Source organism: Mastomys coucha, unplaced genomic scaffold, assembly GCF_008632895.1.
Source record: "Mastomys coucha isolate ucsf_1 unplaced genomic scaffold, UCSF_Mcou_1 pScaffold13, whole genome shotgun sequence".
Taxonomy (NCBI): domain Eukaryota; kingdom Metazoa; phylum Chordata; class Mammalia; order Rodentia; family Muridae; genus Mastomys; species Mastomys coucha.
In genome coordinates, this window is record NW_022196895.1 from 50,704,378 (window position 1) to 50,722,445 (window position 18,068).

General features: G+C 41.6%; 1 protein-coding gene across 5 annotated transcripts in view; it reads right to left on the bottom strand.

Annotated features, from left to right (window-relative positions):
- Znf608 (zinc finger protein 608) overlaps positions 1 to 18,068 on the bottom strand; it is a 110,584-nt gene that overhangs the window by 78,217 nt on the left and 14,299 nt on the right. The window contains exon 1 of one of the 5 annotated variants that reach the window (XM_031365711.1): positions 1,795 to 2,228. The exons of the other annotated variants lie outside the window; for them this stretch is intronic. Coding sequence (XP_031221571.1) covers positions 1,795 to 1,851 — 57 coding nt within the window. The 5' untranslated portion in view covers positions 1,852 to 2,228. Of the gene's footprint in view, positions 1 to 1,794; positions 2,229 to 18,068 lie in introns of those variants that run through there. 5 annotated transcript variants of the gene reach the window in all.

An 18,068-nucleotide genomic window follows, 5' to 3' on the forward strand; every position in this document is an offset into this window, starting at 1 on the left:
AAATGGAATTACTCGGGATCATCAATCATGGTAAGATAAGTAGCAGAAATAAGTAAGTTTCTTTGTTAATCAGCGCTAACACTTATCAATAAACATTCATTCCTTGATGGTTTAATTATAGCTTTAAAATTATTTCTAGGAAAAGGGAATCCTCATGTCAAGTCACTGTTGCCAGATAAGGAATACATTTGGCACCTAGGATTAAAACATAAAAACTGGGCTTGAGAGATGGCTCAGCAATTAAGAGCCTGTTCTTTGAGGGAATTTGAGTTCGATTTTCAGAATCCATGGCTCATAACTAGCTGTATTCCCAGCTTTAGGGACTCCAACAGCCTCCTTCAGTACTCATGAGCACACGCTCACACACACACACACACACACACACACACACACACAATTCTTATTAAATCTTAAAAAATAATAAAGTAGCCAAAAAGGTAGTACTTGGAGATGGTGTGGCTTTGGTTTGGTTTGATCTTAAGCTGTGTTTGGTTGAGCTGGGTTGGACTGGGTGGGGACGGGTGGACTGGACTGATGAAACTCATTTCCGTAGCTTTGATATTAAGGACATTCTCATGGTTTGATAGAGTTTGAACACCTCTTAAAACTATCGCAATGAAGAAATCCCTATTCACAACATTTGCCAAGTAATTTTACCCTGAATAAAACTATACATTGAAATAATAATAACAAAAACATCTTTATTTATTTGGATGGTGGGGGCCCATTATGAGCCATCCAGTGTGGAGCCATCCAAATGTGTACATGTGGTGGTCAGAGGACAAGGTGTGAGAGTTCTCTCCTTTTAATCTGTGGGTCCTAGGGATCAAACTTAGGTCGGTCCTCAGGCTTGAGGACAAATGCCTCTACTTAAATGAACCACATCACAGGCCAGAAAGCTACATTATTTTGGTAAAGAAAATAGCTTCTAGCACACCTCAAAACTGTTAAGTTTCTCTTTAAAATACAATGTTTTTAATTTGTTTCAGCCAGGCATAATAACTAACACACTCCACTCATCACACCACTGGGAAGGCAGAGACAAGAGAATTACTTAAACTTCAAGACCAACCTAGGTTCTAAGCCAGGCACAGCACTTCATGTTTGTAATCCCAGAAAACAGGAATCTGAGGCAGGAGAATCACCAATAGTTTCAGGCCCTGGTCCACTGCAGAATGAAACCCTACCTCAAAGACACAACAAGACAAAATTCATTCTTAAAAATCACAATTTTGATTTAACCATTTCCTTGAAACCTAAAAGTTTGTGGTCTTCAGAGTTTATGGGCACAAGCCAGGCATGTTGATGCTGGTGGGAAGCAGAGGCAGAAAGATCTTGGTGAGTATGAGGCCAGCCTGGTCTACCTAGGGAGCTCCAGGAAAGTGATATCATGACTATGATATTGTATATATTCAATTCATATATATATATGTGATGTGTATTGTATATATACATATGTACAACACACACACACAAACTAGTGCTTTAGTAAAATGCTTTGTTATAATAGCCAGAGGACATGAATATTTACAGAAAAGCAAAAAAATAAGCTTTAGTCCTTTCATTTTTTTTCCCTTTTATACATGACAAGTTCACTCAGAGCCACAGGAGTTTGTGGCCAAATAAACAACCATGACTTAGGGGAAGTTCCCAGTCATATCGCACTGTAAATGTGCATCCTATAACCTGGTTTCGCATCTCCAGATTAGAGGGGGAACTCTGGGTGTGTCTATGGCCGTTAAGTATCCCCAGTGAGTGGGGAAGGACAGAAGGCGGCAGTTCTGTGGTTGTTACCTTATTCTGTAAAACCTTCTGTCTTCTTCCTCTGGACCTTCCATAGAAGGAAGTCATACCTGACACACAGGCTCAACACACACTGTGACTGAATGGTGACTGTAATCTCACAGTTCTGGTTACCCTGCCCCAGCCGTGTCACAATCTGAGCCCAGGCCCACATTCTTAGAACTTTCCTCTGCCCTTTGTCTTTCACTATGCCATGGACCAAACTCTTGAAGGAAGCTTGAAGGCAGGCAACAATAGCAAAGATTCCATCTGCCACCCCAATCTGTACCATCCTCTGGGTGGAAAGGAAGTCATCCTTCTCTGCTTATCACCCCATCCTCCAACTGCCTCGTTAGAGAAACAAAACAAATTCCCTTTCGCTTGCGTTAGGGAGTCTAATATTTTGTCAAACAGAAATGAAAAATAAACCTAATCTAAGCTGTCAGAGAATCATGAAATGCCCCTGGCATTCTGTACGGACTCTTTGAAGAAATGAAACTTCAGTTTATCAAGTGTGATTTATAAGCAACACAGATTTAGCTGGTAGATAACGCTGCTGTCTGATCATTAGTAGTCAGACAACAGCCATGTGAACACATCAATTATGGGCCACTGCCAAAAGCCCTTGAGATCTTGGAGATTAACAGCCAATCCTCTGTTTTACAAGCTCACATCAAAAAGAATATTAATAAGAGGAGGGGCAAGGTGAAAGCTTGTCAGAGTAATTCAGCCACTAACACAAGGCCTTTTTTTTTTTTTCCTTTTGCCTTCTCTCTCTTCTCTGTTGAATTGGTCCCAGGAAGAAGTTGGCATCGGCTACAAAGTGCGATCCTGCCAATTTCTTGGAAAATGTTTTTCACTAACATATGGGAACTTGTAAGGGTCTGCAAACTGCTATTTGGTGAATAATGACAAGCAAGACTTCTTCATGTCCCCTTGTAGTTGCCAGGATGGCACAAATTGAATCGTTATTGAATTATTTTTAAATTAGCAGGCACAGTAGAAATAAATAGTGGCTTGCCTCAATCAGAGATTCTATAAAATCTCCTATGTATTCTGTGCCTAATACCTTCTATCCACTGAAACTTAATTAAGAGGCACTACTAGTACTAACCTACACATTAATGAGTTTCTCCAAATTAACACGGTGCTTTCCATTGTCAAAGAAATCACAATGTGTACTCTATAAGACTTCAATGTCTTCTCTCTAGCTCTCTTGGGAAAGACAGATATAAATTTATTGATATTTCTGGAATTAGAGTTAAAACCAGTTTTCAGCACCCATATAGATGGTGTTTGAAAAAAAAAAGTGTCCATCACCAGAATGGCTTTCGTTTTACGTCTCTGAGATTTACTACCAGTGAGGACTGCTGTATCTTTGTAAATGATCAGATTAAAGCAAACAGCTGGTAACTAATTGTTTAGTGGGGGTCCCATCAGGCTCCCTAATGTATGAACAGAAGCCATCACAAAATGCGGGGCTTGGGTTTCCCTACCACTTACAGATTTGTTTGTGCTTGGATTTGTAAAACACTCTATATTTACAAAGTGTTCGCCTGTTATTTCATTTGTTGTTCTTCATTTGAAAATCAGCATGGGGCGGTGGGGGAAAACATTAGGAGAAGGAAACGAAGCAGGGGGTTCCTGTTACTTCTCCGTAGTGTGGGCAGTTTGGTTCCCAGTAAGTCACTTAATTCAAGGGCTTGTTGACAAAGTAATTCTAAGTCAAAGAGTCTGCATTCTGATTCAAACACTTCATGGAGCCGAAGAAAGCCAGCCATCACCGAAGATCCAGTCTGTACTTTTGTATTATATACTTCCTTTCTCCTAAACCCAGAAGACAGGAGCCATAAGATGCTCAGTTAAAATCCTAACAGGTAAACCTAGAGGCAACTGATGAGCCCGGAGGGAAATTCAGGTAAGCCCAGTGCCACTTTCTCTTTACAACGCACATGCTAACTTCTTTCAGGCAGGCTTGATGGCCCATGCCTTTAATCTTAGCATTCAGGAGGTAGAGGTTAGGCCATCTCTGTAGATTTGAGGCCAGCCTGGTCTACCTAGTGACTTCCAGGACAGCCAGGACTACAGAAAGAAAACAAAAATTTAAAAAAAAAAATTTTTTTTTAAGGATCTTTCTAGACCCAGGGTTCTGACACTCATCCAAAACCTGGATTTCTTTGTCAACAAACGAGGGATAATGATAACATCTTCAAAGGCTGTCCTAAAACCAGTAAGACTTTGGAAGTCCTTAAACATAATTGCAGATGCTACTGAAATCAAGAAACATTCCTCAGGCAACAAGATTAAAGATTATTGTATCAAGATCAAAAAAAGTATCGACTACTTTTACTTATTCGAAAAGAAATAACCTTCTAGGTAAATAATATACCTGGGGTAAAATGGGGTAAAAGTCTCAAGACTGTGAACTCGGTGGATACCATCACAAGAAGGTTGCACCAAAAGATGCAAAAGTTTCCCATCAATGGGCATACTCTTTCTCAGTATTTGCCAAGAGACGTCTCTTCTCTACCAGTTTTGCTCACACTATCTTTTTTGCTGTGCCTGGAGTTTTGATTTGTTTTTCAAAATGGGCTCTGACAATTGTAGCCCAGGCTGGCCTCTGACTTGCAGGAAATACTCCTACCTCAGTGGTCCCTGAGCTTGGATTACAGGGGTGGGCCACTTTGCACAATTAAAACCAGTAGATGTTAAGAGAGATACAACTCAGTAGAGGCTTTCTAAGAGCCAGGACCATTTCTGTGCAGTACAGAATTCATTCAGCTAAAACAGATAATCATAAACAAGCATACATTTGATTGACAGAATTTTTACTGGAAAGTATAAATTTTAAAAAATATATGCTTAAACTGGGCATAGTAGGACTATGTGAATTCAAGACTAGCCTGGTCTACATAGTAAGTTCCAGGACAGTCAGTGATATAGTGGACTATATAGTGAGACCCTGTCTTGAAAAAAACAGGCAAAAATAATAATAAAATAAAACAATAACCTTAAATAGCAGATTGGGTTTAATGGGTAACTTAAAAGTAAAAAGAAAACAAACACTGTTCCACCCCTTTTATCAGGTAGGTTCTCACTATACAAACAAATCCTTGGCCGACTTGTAACTTACTCTAAAGACCAGGTTAGCCTCAAACTCACAGAGATCTGTCTGCCTCTGCCTCCTGAATGTCATCCACCACATGATCCACCAAAACCACACTGTTCTTTTCCCATACCAGTTATGGGTAATGATTGATTACATGAGTACAAACAATGATGACATCTAGAAACTCTCAGACAGGGTCACGCTTCAAGTTCTGTCATGAATTTTAACGTAGAGGAAAAGGCCAAATTCACCGCTTTTGTGAATGAGTTCCTAAGAGCTCATCACACTTCAAACACATGGGCTGAGTATTTTTATGCCTGTATGGATGTCCATACACTTGGGTGTACACATACATGTGCACATGTGAAACATGTGCACTGACTTTGGATGTCTTCTTCAGTTACTTTCCACCTTATTTGTTGAGATAACCTTTCTCACTAAACCCAGAGCCCTCCACTCCTGAGACACGGGCTAACCCGCAGTCCCCAGAGAACACTGCCTATACAGCCCCAGGCCAGAACTATGGGTGAATGCTGTTCAGCCTGGCTTTTAAATGGGTGCCAATGATCTGCAGGTCCTCATGCAAACACATTAAATTTTTTATATCCCCTGATCATCTCCCCAGCCCTATTTTATTTCTTTTGCAAATCAGGTTTGCTGGAACAAACTTTCCCATAGGCATCTCTCTTTTTCATTCGACCATTGAAGGGTTTCCCCCACCCCCATTTTGGAAGAGCAGCTGTCCATATTTGCCCTGGTGGTTTTGTGGTTAACTAAGAAACCATCAGGCAAAAATCTCCCACCACACAGGACATCACCACAATCTGTTACGCTTAAAACAGTATAAACCTCTTGAGTTAGTCATCTTTATTGCTGGTTTTTAACCTAACAGACAGGCCCTACCAGACTTGAGAGGAATATGCAATCGAACCAACTACACAAATAACGGGCCTTTTAAATTATTACAAATGTACATGAGTGCAAGACAGATTAAAAACCTAGGCCATTTCCAACAGTGTCTTTGCCTCTGATTTCAGAGGAGAGAGAGAGAAATAAAAAGGTCTGGATCCAGGGGAGCCACACCGAAGACCCTGGGATTCCAGTAAAAGAGCACACAGCTCAACAAGTACTGACAGAGATAAAAATAAGTAAAAGTGTCCTCGGGGGTCCCCCAGCACACAGGGGAAATGTGCAAGCACAAATCACAGAAAAAAAATGGAAAAGGTGCAGAGAAGAGACATTCGCCTGAAGTGCGGAACGTAGAGATGGGGATGGGAGGGTTACAGCTCTTTGTGTAATAGAAGGGTATTCAGAAAACCCAGTCCCAGAAAGAAAAATCACCCCCAAATAGTGGCTTTTGCCCGTTATCGTAAACGATATCAAAATCCAGCTGACTAGCAGAGATGGTGTTGCTGCACGGGTAAGATTGTGGAAGAAACTGATGGACCCCATTGTTTGGACATTCCCTACACATTACCTGCCAGTGTTTGTAATACTAAGTCAAAGTGGCCAACTAAGAGCAGCCCGGCTCATCTTCACTACTTAAGAAGCCCACTGGTGCTGCGAAGTTCCTGCCCCAGGATTCCAGAAAGCAGGACTAAGTATGCCCTACACCTCCCTGGGTCTACAGTCAATGTTTTTGGCTCCATCTTCCATTTGGCCACACCCACAAATTAAGCACCTGCAAAACACCTTTATGAACTGGTATTTAAGGGAGTACTATGGTGATTTAAAAAAATAAATAAGGAGGGTTTTTTTTGTTTTTTTTAAGTAGATTTGAATAACCATTCTTGAGATAAAGTGGGGTGGGATATGAATCTTCAGATAAATATTCCAATGTGCACAAAAGAAGAACAGGGCAGGGGACCTGGGAAATGGGAGTAAGGGAGGGGACTAACCATTCCTTAGGTAATTGAAAAATACAGATCTGACCAAACAATAATGTTTAAGCCAGGTATGATGGAGCATGTTCATAATTCCAGCACTCAGGAGGCAGAAGGAGATGGATCCCTGAGAGTGGTAGACCACCCTGATCTACATAGTGAGTTTTGGTCTAGCCAAGGCTACACTGTGAGACCATAGCTCAGTAAAACAAAAAACAACTTAGAAGAGGATTACAGCACTCAGAAAGTAGTAGAAAACAATTTGGTAATCTTAGGATAAGAAAGGTCTCCCTAAACCAATGCAAAACCCAGCAGCCATGAAAGAAAATTAATTATAAACTTCAATACACAGTTTAAGATTTTTACATAGAACTAGAAGTTGGGGATAGGTAGGGGACTTGAATAAACACCATCCAGAGATAAGAGATGGGAAGAAATATTTGCAAACCACTCACCATGAAGTCTAGTTAGGCCTTGGGAGAGAGCAATCATATGGGTGCAAGCAAGAAATTTGCAAAACACAAAAAAATTAGTTAACACACACCTGAAATATTTAGAGTCAAGAAGTGGCTGGCTCACCATAAAACCAGATTAAAAGTTATCAATGCATACTCATGAAAAAATACAAATTGATGGCAAATCGCTATCAGACTGAGGCCAGAAAAATCATAACCCAAGGAGGGGTAAGTTGTAAAGAAACGCACACTGAATGTTCTAGTATTGGGTGATCCACACCATACCATTGGGTTAGAGGGAAATTAAATTTTGAGATGTATGCATGAAAAGATGATCAGTAGAACATTTCTTATAACTGCTGCCAAGCCAGAAAAACTGTGAGATCCAAGGTGCAAGGGCAGTGAGTGATTTCCAAAGCATCTTCAATGTTATTGATAACTCGGCAGCACATGAGGTGTGCCCATGAGTGTGTGCAAGTGCAGTTGCGTGTGTGTGTGCATGTATGTGTTTATAAAGTGTGCATGCAAGTGTGAACACCTAGAACGGAGAAAACACTCCATCTGGAAAGGTATTCTTTCATTAATGTCTTCTGAGGAAGTTTCTACCAATAGCCTTTGGGATTCACCATGTTTCATGTAGGATTGATGGACATATTTCACACAAGATAATACCTCCATCTCCCAGGACCACAAAGAAATGAAGAACTCAAAGACCTGGGATGGGATCAGAAGTTTAGCTAATACCACGGAGACCACAGGACCTCCTTGTCCTCTCATCACTTGCTCACACCACATTGGACACTGTTATCTCCTCAGGCTCGCAAACACTCAGGGATTGTACTCTGGGCCTAGTAAGATTCCTTCCATGGGTCAAATGGTCCCTGACTGTATTCACATCTCACTTCAGCACAAACACATATAAACTCTCCCTTTGACCAGCTCTCTTCCATCCTCCACTGCTACATTCCCCCTTACAACACACAATACAGCGAATTTCTCCGTAAGAACTCAGAATATATGCCTCACAGGACAAAGGCTTGGCTTGCTCACTACTCTGCCTTGGAGACCCAGACCCAGGCATTCAGAAAAGACTCGTTCAATGAAGAGACAGATAGAGGTATAAATGGAGAAATAAACTGAGACACGTATATGCACCTTGCTTTTCTATTATTTCTACTCCTGAAAAACTAGTCAGAGTAGTCAAAAGATCCCTAAACCACAGGGGAGATGGGGAAAGAAATGGATATGCAATTGTTGTCTACAACATCTCTATTAAAGAAATTTCTAAGTCCCTTAACACCATAACAACTCTGCACAGATGGTAAAATAAAATCTTCCGGGCTAGGGAAGTGCATACTTCCCCAGCATGCTTAGCATGTGCAAGGCCTGTGCAATCACTAGCAGAAATTTGCTAGATGTTGCTGTTGTTTTAATCCAGAGGGGTTGTTTTGGTTTTAAGCCACAATTCTATCAAGTCGGTATGTGTTGCTATACCTCATCATTCTGTGTTACAATAGAAGACTCGTGCAACTGCCAAGCTCCAAGGCAGCCCCTAGGTACCAAATCTCCCCCACCCTGGCCCTCATGCCTAATAAAGAACATTTATTGCCTCCGCTCTAGTATAATTACCTGCCTCCATCCTGCAGCAGTGCATAAACAGACTATTAAAAGTTCCTTACATTCTGAAAGTGATAGACATTTACTTTCCTGCCTCCTTTTGAGATAGGGTCTCATGTATCCTAGGCTGTCCTTGAACTTGCTTTTAACAGCTAAGAAAGCCACTGTAGATCCATCTCAGGGCTTTGTGTGTGCTAGGCAAGTACTCTAGCAACTGAGCTACACCCACAGCTACAACCCCTACTTGGTAAATAATAAATATTTAGGTTAACATATCAGTCCTTTGCTTGTTTTTTTTTTTGGTTTTTTGGTCCTGGGGGGGGGGGAGTTGATATATTCCGATGCCCTCCCCCAACCCCTAAATCATCTACAAAATTATCTAAGTCTTTCAGTGATATCTTGTGTTTCCCTGTCCATGTGTTTCAGTAAGGACTATGATTGCTGAGTTTAGCAGACATCAATTCTGAGTCTCATCTTAACCTGAGTTCTTGGCAGCATTTGGCACAGATGATCAGAGCCACCTGGATGGAATTTCTAAACTTGCTTTCCAGAAACACCATATTGCCTGGGGTTTCCTCTTCCAAAGCACATGTGCCCCAGGTTCCTCTTAATACTCCATGGTTCATCTCTGCTCTCCTGTCTTTTCTAAGGACACCTACTCTCTGGGTGACCTCTCTCAGCTCACCAGCCTCCAAGTCAACTTCATCCTAGACTGTGTCCAGACCCTAACCATCACAAACATCAATTTGCCTCAAGTCGTGTCAAAAGTGCATCCTGGGCTGGTGCACGCTTGGAACGCCACCACTCAGAAGGCAAAAGCAATATGATCAGAGGTTCAAGGTCATCCTCAACTGTTTACTGAAGTCAACCAGGAATACCGGAGACACTGTTTCAAAAAAACAGAAACAAACAAACAAAAGTGACTCGTGAGGACTGATTCCACAGACCCCACCCTCATGCCATTCAGCTGCTCTCCTTCACACTTACTATTTCACAACTCTGGATCAGGTCCTAGTCTGTCTTTGTCTTCGGACATGACTACTTTCAACCAAACCCTATGACAAATGAAGACATCTACTGTGTCATCTGGGAGCTTCTGGAAAAGTCCCTAACCAGTTTCCCTGTACCTCTGGCAATTGGCTCCCTCCACCCAACACAGTTCAGAGGAAGCTTTTTAAAAATCTAACTAAGTCATGTTATTTATTTCACTCAACTAGACTCCAAATTCCTTAACCATAGTCCACAACACCCTGAATGATGGGGCCCAGGACCAGGTCCCAATCCAATCTGGACACAGACTGTGCAAAACGCATGCCTAGTGTGTTATCTGAGGGAATTTCACTGCATGTGCAGTCAGCCAAGAAAACGGCGAGGAAGCACATCCAAAAAAATTGTGGTTGTGTCCAATTCAACCAATCCAGATTCCAAACGCAAGTCCCCTCTCACTCAGCATCACTTGCTGGATCTGCTGTGGCAGCTCCTTCCTGTCCAACCATTCTTTGTCTTCCATCTCAAACACACCCTTGACAAGGCTCTGTACCCTATAATATAGCTTCACCACAGCTCTCTCAGCCTTTGAGACCCAGCCTCTTCCATTATAGGAACTTCCTGTCATTGAAAGCCTTAAAGAAGCAGCGGCAAAAGTAGTCTACAATTTCCCAGTGACCTTCTTTTCCATGGTGTCTTAAGATAGCCCAGATTTCCAACAGAAAAACACAACCATGGGCTCTGTCATTCAAAACTCCCTTTGGCCAAATCAGGGCTGGGAAAGAAATAAAATGTATTACTACTTGCATAGATTCTTTGTTCTTAAAGCCCCTTGTATCCTTAGGACCCCTGTTGCCTGAACTGTAGAGCTACTCTCATCTCTTCAGTGATGTGCACTATTCTTTTATTTTTTTAAGATTTATTTATTTATATATATACAGATAGTGGTGAGCCTTCATCTGGTTGTTGGGAATTGACTTTTAGGACCTCTGCTCGCTCCTGTTGGCCCCACTTGCTTCGGCCCAATATCTATTTTTATTATTAATAAGTTCACTGTAGCTGTCTTTCAGACACACCAGAAGTGGGCATCGGATCTCATTACCATGGTGGTTGTGAGCCACCATGTGGTTGCTGGGATTTGAATTCAGAACCTTTGGAAGAGCAGTCAGTGCTTTTACCTGCTGAGTCATCTCACCAGCCCAGTGTACTATTCTTATTTCCATGCCTGGAATTGATTTATCAGGTCCATGAGAAATCTGCAATAATTTCTAGGAACCACAACACAACTGGACTGATATATGAAATTCATAACAAATACAAAACACAGAAACAAACAGCATGAATCTTGCTCTCAAGTTGTCTCACAGTGCACTTGAATGGCAGCATCCATCTCCAGGATCTCTTGGGCTTACTGGTTTTCTCTTTGAATCATGTGCTCTACATTAAGTTATAAAAAGGTTTAGAAAAATCAGAATCACATTCCTTTGTATTACCATATTAAAAGAAATCTCTGCAGAAAAGATGGAGGAAATACCTCAGTGATAGAGCATTTCCTAACATGAATGAGGCCTTAGGTTAGGGAGAAGGATGAAGGGAAGGAAAGAGGAAGAAAGAAGGAGAAAGGAGGAAGAAAATGACTGGAGCATAGAGCAAGCTGATTGTGAAATCAGCCTGACCTGTAGGCAGAAAATATGACTCATCAAGGTGTGCTACTGAAGACAGGGACCACACTCTCCTGCTTCTTTCCCTACCAGACAGTCCCTACCTTTGGGCCCTCTTATCTCTGTCCCTTATCTCTCCATTCACCAAGGACTGCTGAGCACTAGCAGGGTCATTAGCAAGAGTCATCCAGTGGATTGCTACCAGAGGTCAATGCTCTTGATAAACAGAAGGAGAAAAAAACAGACTCTAGCCAGATAGGAATCTGTCAGAAGATGGAGAAAAGATAGCTTTTCTTGCAGGAATTCAGCCAAGAGGAGCAAGGCAAAGAGCACTTCCTTGTTATAGGACAGAGAACCTTCATTTCACCTTGCTCTCCAATGTTGGTATAACAGCCTAGCAGACTTAAACTTACTCCCACACAGAAAGCTCTCTCTCTTTTTTAAATTCTTATCTCAAACATTATATCCCTAGTGACTTGCACTCCCTCCACTTCACTCCTCCCACCATCCCCCCCATCAACACCTCCTCTGTTTCCCTTTAACAAACAAACAAACAAACAAACAAAAAAGAGCAGGCCTCCCAGGATATCCACCAAATATAACATAACAAGATCCAGGAAGACTAGGCACAAATCTTAATTTCAAGGCTGGACAAGGCAATCCAGTAAGAAGAAAAGAGTCCCAAGAGCAGGCTAAAGAGTCAGAGACAAGCAGGGTGGTGGTGGCGCACACCCTTAATCCCAGCACTTAGAAGGCAGAGGCAGGAGGATTTCTGAGTTTGAGGCCAGCCTAGTCTACAGAGTGAGTTCCAGAACAGCCAGGGCTACACAGAGAAACCCTGTTAGAAAAGAAAGAAAGAGAAAGAAAGAAAGAAAGAAAGAAAGAAAGAAAGAAAGAAAGAAAGAAAGAAAGAAAGAAAGAAAGAAAGAAAGGGGAGAAAGAAAGAAAAGAAAAGAAAAAGAGTCAGACACAGCCTTCAACCCCACTTTGGGAATCCCACAAAAACATCAAGCTACACAACCATAAGGTATGTAGGTAAAGAGGACCTAGCTCAGACCCATAGAGCCTGTTTGTCGTTTCCATTTCCGGGAGATCTTATATGATAAACGTAACACACAGACTTAGCTCTCAGAGCTCTCTCCTCTGATGTCTGGAATACATTTCTGTTGCTTCCTCAGGGACCATTTTCCATAGTCCATGTCCACTTAACACAACAGATGTTGTCAATAGCCTTGTGGCCTTCTGTTTGGATATTTCCTAAAGCCATTGGCACGTCACTTCTTTCTCTCCCTATAAATCTAGGTAACACACACACACACACACACACACACACACACACACAAAGTTCAGTACAGAATCTATTAGCCTACCAACTTCAAACAAAATTTGCTGAGGAAAAGAAAGATAATTTATGAGGTCAAGATGTAGGTCGTCAGTATCCTGACCACAAAGCAGAAAAGAGGCAACATCTGTGTTTTCAACACCGGTCTCCATAGGAAGGGATAGGGAGGAGGAGCTCTTACGTAGTTGGGAGAACATCCTCCCAGATTATTTTACACATTCTGGCATGGCTATCACAGGCAAGACTTGTGACTTAAAAATGGGTGCTGAAATCAACCTTCCTACCTGACTACCCTGGGCTACACAGCTGCCTTGTGGATGGAGCATGCTGGCCTGGGCTTCTAAGCCAAGTCTCAGGCGAGAGCACAATCCACGTCAGCATCTAGTGAGTTAATAAGCAATGACCTTCACCATGAACAGCCAGGGTGGAGGAAGTGGGACCTCATGGGACCTCGCCGCCCTTGTGATGAAGCTTGTTCTGAGCTCAGAGAGCGCTAACCACACAGAACACATTCCTCTTCTACATCCTCTACCTTCCTGCTGCTATAATCAATTCTTTAAGCTTTTCCCTGCCTGTATATAAATATATGTGTGTGTTTAAGTATATACGAGTGTGTGTTTATAAATATAAAATATACATATATTCTATATTTGGTGATTTATCGTTACTTTTAATTCTTTCTTGTTGTTTACTCATTTCCCGCACTCCCCCAAAGGGTACTTTGAAATCTTTCCAGTTTTTACAATTAAACCTAACCATCTGGACAAAAATCTTCACATTCACTAAATTAGTCACAGATTTTGTGGGTAAGCTGAGAAACTAAATGCTATGCTCAACGCTAGGATTGAAACCACATCTACCACAGCAAAACACTCTCTCTCCAATAATCTCTCCAATTATGCACGCACATTCAGGCTCAAATAACATGAAGGCGACTCTACTCCATTGCACAGAATTATTTATCCAGTTAGTTTCATTCTTTAGATCCTAAAACAAATGACAATGGGCCCAAAATGAGGGAGACTCTAGAAACCTTTTAGAATTTACAGCAGATGAAAGATAAATCGTTACCTATTTCTCCATCCCCATTTAACTCCTTCCTTCCACTGGTAGATGGTGGCAAGCCACTCACCAGATGAGAAAGCAATTTGAGGACTTGGAGAAAAACCTCAGTTAAAAGCCCATACTGTTGAGCCAGAGGTTAAAATTTTGACTCCCGGTACCCAGGCCAGGCCGCTCTCAACTGCCTGTGTCTCCAGCTCCAGGGGAGGAGATCCAACACCTCTGGCCTCCTCGGCCAGACAAACCAACACACACACACACATACACACACACTCGCACTCATGCACGCACGCACGCACACACTCACACATACCACCCCACATACACATAATTTTAATAAGTAGAATAAATCCTTTAAAAATCAACTTGAAGAATTATGTTTGTCCAGTGTTCTATAGGGCTGTAGATATGGGCTAAATAGAAAGTTCAGGTATAAAAGTCTTCTGGCTTCTTCAGAGTTTACAACTGTCAGAAACTCCAAGGTGTTTGCGATTTAATACAGAGACAGCTGAAGTCCAGCAAAGCAAATGATCTCATGGCATCTGATCACTGGGACATAACTGCAGCTAGTAAGAGCTCCTGTCACTTTAAAACTGGGCAGGATTAGCCCATGGAAGTAACAGCAGCTGCACTAGCTCTGGGACCTAGAAAAGATTAGTTGGTACCAGGAAATAATGTACATGAAACTTGCAGGAGGCTTGTGGAATCACTTGGTAGTCTTTCAAAGTGCTCCTTAAGCCTTTAACATAAGCTCCGATAGAAAGTATTAGACTGGGGTAAGCAGATTTATAAAAATCATTTTCAGAGCATCTTAGGTTAGATCCCTCCCTCCCACCCCCACCCCCACGTTATACAGAGGTAACAAAAAGGAGCCATCTGAATACAATATAAAACAGGCTCAGTGGGACCAGCAAGACCAAAGAGGAACTCATATTAAGTTATAGGGGCAGAAAACCGAGTGCCTGCCCTCCCCAGTTCTTCATCCTACTTGTGCATCAAACTGAACGCCTGAATAGAGGGCATGTTTAGGGGATGAGTTCTTAAAAGCCTAGCAAGTGTTTACATCTTGGAGGCAGTGACAACTGGCAAGAAAAGCTTTTTTTCAGGAAAGGATAAAGCTGTAGAGACGTTCATGTTTACACTACTTTTGGACTTTCACACAGGTGAAAGGATTTTATTTTCTTTTTTCACACTTAAATTTTGATTTGTTAAGTAAACTAGACTGAGCACACATTAACATTTAAACAAAGAATGCTCACTAAGAATCAAAGCTAAGTGAGCATTTGAAATGGTTCAGTGTTTTGATATTTTGGGGGGGATAGAAGGGGGACAGGTTCTCACATGTACCCCTAGCTGGCCTAGAACTCATAGATTTTCTTGCCTCCATCTCTCAAGTGCTGGGATGAAAACTAGAAGGCACGTCGGGCAGTGGTGGCACATGCCTTTAATCCCAGCACTTGGGAGGCAGAGGCAGGCAGATTTCTGAGTTCGAGGCCAGCCTGGCCTACAGAGTGATTTCCAGGACAGCCAGGGCTATACGGAGAAACCCTGTCTCGAAAAACCAAAAATAAATAAATAAATAATAAATAAATAAATAAAAGTAATGAATAAGGAATCGTTTATCCTGACATTTCCAGAAAACAGTAGTTTACTGAAGACATCCCTAAGTCTCTTTATCCACTAGATTAGAAGACTGAGCTACAACTCCTATGGGAACAAAAGCTATTGTTTCTGGTATTTTACTGTCCTAAAAAAAAAAAAAAAAAAAAAAAAATCACCTGTTCTTTTCTAAAGAGAATCACACCAATCTCAGGCTGCCAGACAACAGCTCTTTGGCCCCTTGATGGTATACCACATCACTGCCTTTCTGGAGAGTCCCTTTCTATTCAGAACCATGCCACTACCCAATTAAACAGGGGATGTTTCTGACAAACGGCCCGACAATTCTGGAGAATGTGTTGGGGTAGGACCTTGGGGCACCAAGGTCCCTCCACTACCCAGCCTTTTTTCTTCTGTTCCCCTCCTGTCTAGCTCCCTCCTTGACTCTCCCCACCACCGTCTCAACAAACTAGAAAACAAAACATAGGGAGAGTCCTCAAGCCCTTCTCCCAGCTACCATAGGGTTTTAATGTCTTGACCAGGCAAGGAACCTGCATTCCCACCTCCTAGTTCATTTCTGAATACTATAAGACATGCTTTTAGCTAAGCAGTCTCACATTAAATAACTACATAATGTCTCCCTTTTGCCTCTTTTGCATGCAAAGAAAGGACCGGGAGGAAATGGTTGAGCATGGTCACAAAACACAACCTTAGGCATTCGGTTCCTGAACTATACATCCTCATATTGTCACCTACCAGCCCATAGGATTCAGTGAGTAAGTCTTAGTTTGGCAACAAATGGTTTGCTCTAAAATTCAACCATTCATTCATCTTTGTTGTTGTTGTCATTGATGCTGTTGTTGTTGCTGCTGCTAACAGCTTGGCTGCTGACCAACCCAAAGACTTCTTAAGTTGGCCCACTATTTTGCTCTCCCAGTGGTTAAAAGGTAATAAGCTCATTCAGAGTTTATAAAACTATGCACCATCAACAAAAAGCCTGTCGTGCTTCCAAGATGCACAGTGGCTTCCAGACACACAATGAATAGCTGTGTGTGCCGCAGCCCCACACCCAAGCCCCAAACACAAATGCCAGGCCCCAATTAAGCACCCTGGGGGGCCTTCAAAGAAGTTATGCTAAGTTGCAAATACAGCAAGATCCACTTGAAATCCAACTATCCTGTGTGCTTTTCCTCCCAAGATAGGAAGCGACTGGGGCAAACTGACCTCATTAAGGGGTAATTAGTCAACCCCAGGAATGGAGGGGCTACCATAGCCGTGCCTATTGTGAGGTTTCAGTATGGAGATGGCGATGTGTTTTAAGTCAGGGGGTCTCCACAATCTAAGAGGCCCATGTTTTAAAATTTTAGGGACTTCAATCTGTCCATTTTTCTTTTTTTGCTACCAGACATTAAGGAAGAAGAAAGGAAGCCATAGAAAAGGCTTGCCTGCTGCGTTTACGGAGTTTGTACATAGTTTAAATAGAGGGCTTTTGTAAAACTTATTTGAGCCATTTCTGCTTCACAGATAATAAATACGAAGAGTTTTGGTAAAATCATCTAAGTAATTTATATTCCACATATAATAAATAATGTAAAATAAGACCTGTTTAAATGCAGTGATATAAACACTTCTCTTGACTGCAGAGATTGGAAATAGCACATAAAAAGGAGAGTTTAAAAAAAATCAATCAACATGGGTCTTTCATTATTATATGACAATGACCTTGAAAAGACAATAGATCCATGCATGTACTCGGGAAAGCTGTTACTTAGAAACCAATGGAGTGACGTGATCAACATAAGCTCTTTACCTTCAATAAAATCCTTCACACCCCTTTAAAGCCCATTACGTCTGTTTGTATCAATCTGCCAAGATGCTCGAGGACGGAACTCTACTATAAAACATGCCAATAAATTCTGCTGTTTACATCCTCTAACATCCTACCACCTCTACACCAATGCTAAGCCTCCGATCCACTGTTATGTGTCCTAAAATTATCCAGCACGATGTTTGAGAAAGGAGTTCCCAAGGGGTGTAATGAAATAGTGTTCTTAATGTCTATTTCAAGGCCAAGATTTAAACCCTTCCAATATTCACAGAGTTCGGGTGGATCAACAACTTCGTGAAAATTCACTGAAGAGGAGGAAACAGAGCAATGAGCACTGGTGGTCATTCCTCCTCTAGAGAGCCAACCACTTCTACATGGGTGCTGGGGGCTTAAATCATGGGACTTCATGGATGGGGGACCCAAGAACTCTGAGAAGTTTTGCTCCAGGGACGTAGACACAATTTAGGGTATTTGCTAGTGCCTACAATGACATCATTAACGCAACCCTGTTTTTCAAGCCAGGGCCACCTCTATCTGGGGCTATAGCTTTTAGCTATATAATGAAATATTTTTTAAAAGGTAGCAATGTGTGTGTCTGGACCAAATAAATGTAGCTGTGCTATATTTAGATGTAAATTTGTATTTATATTTATTAAAACACTTGACAGGGGCACCTACTTAGCTTATTTTAGAAATTCTACTTTTTTTTTTTTTTTTTTTTTTTTTTTTTTTTTTTTTTTTTT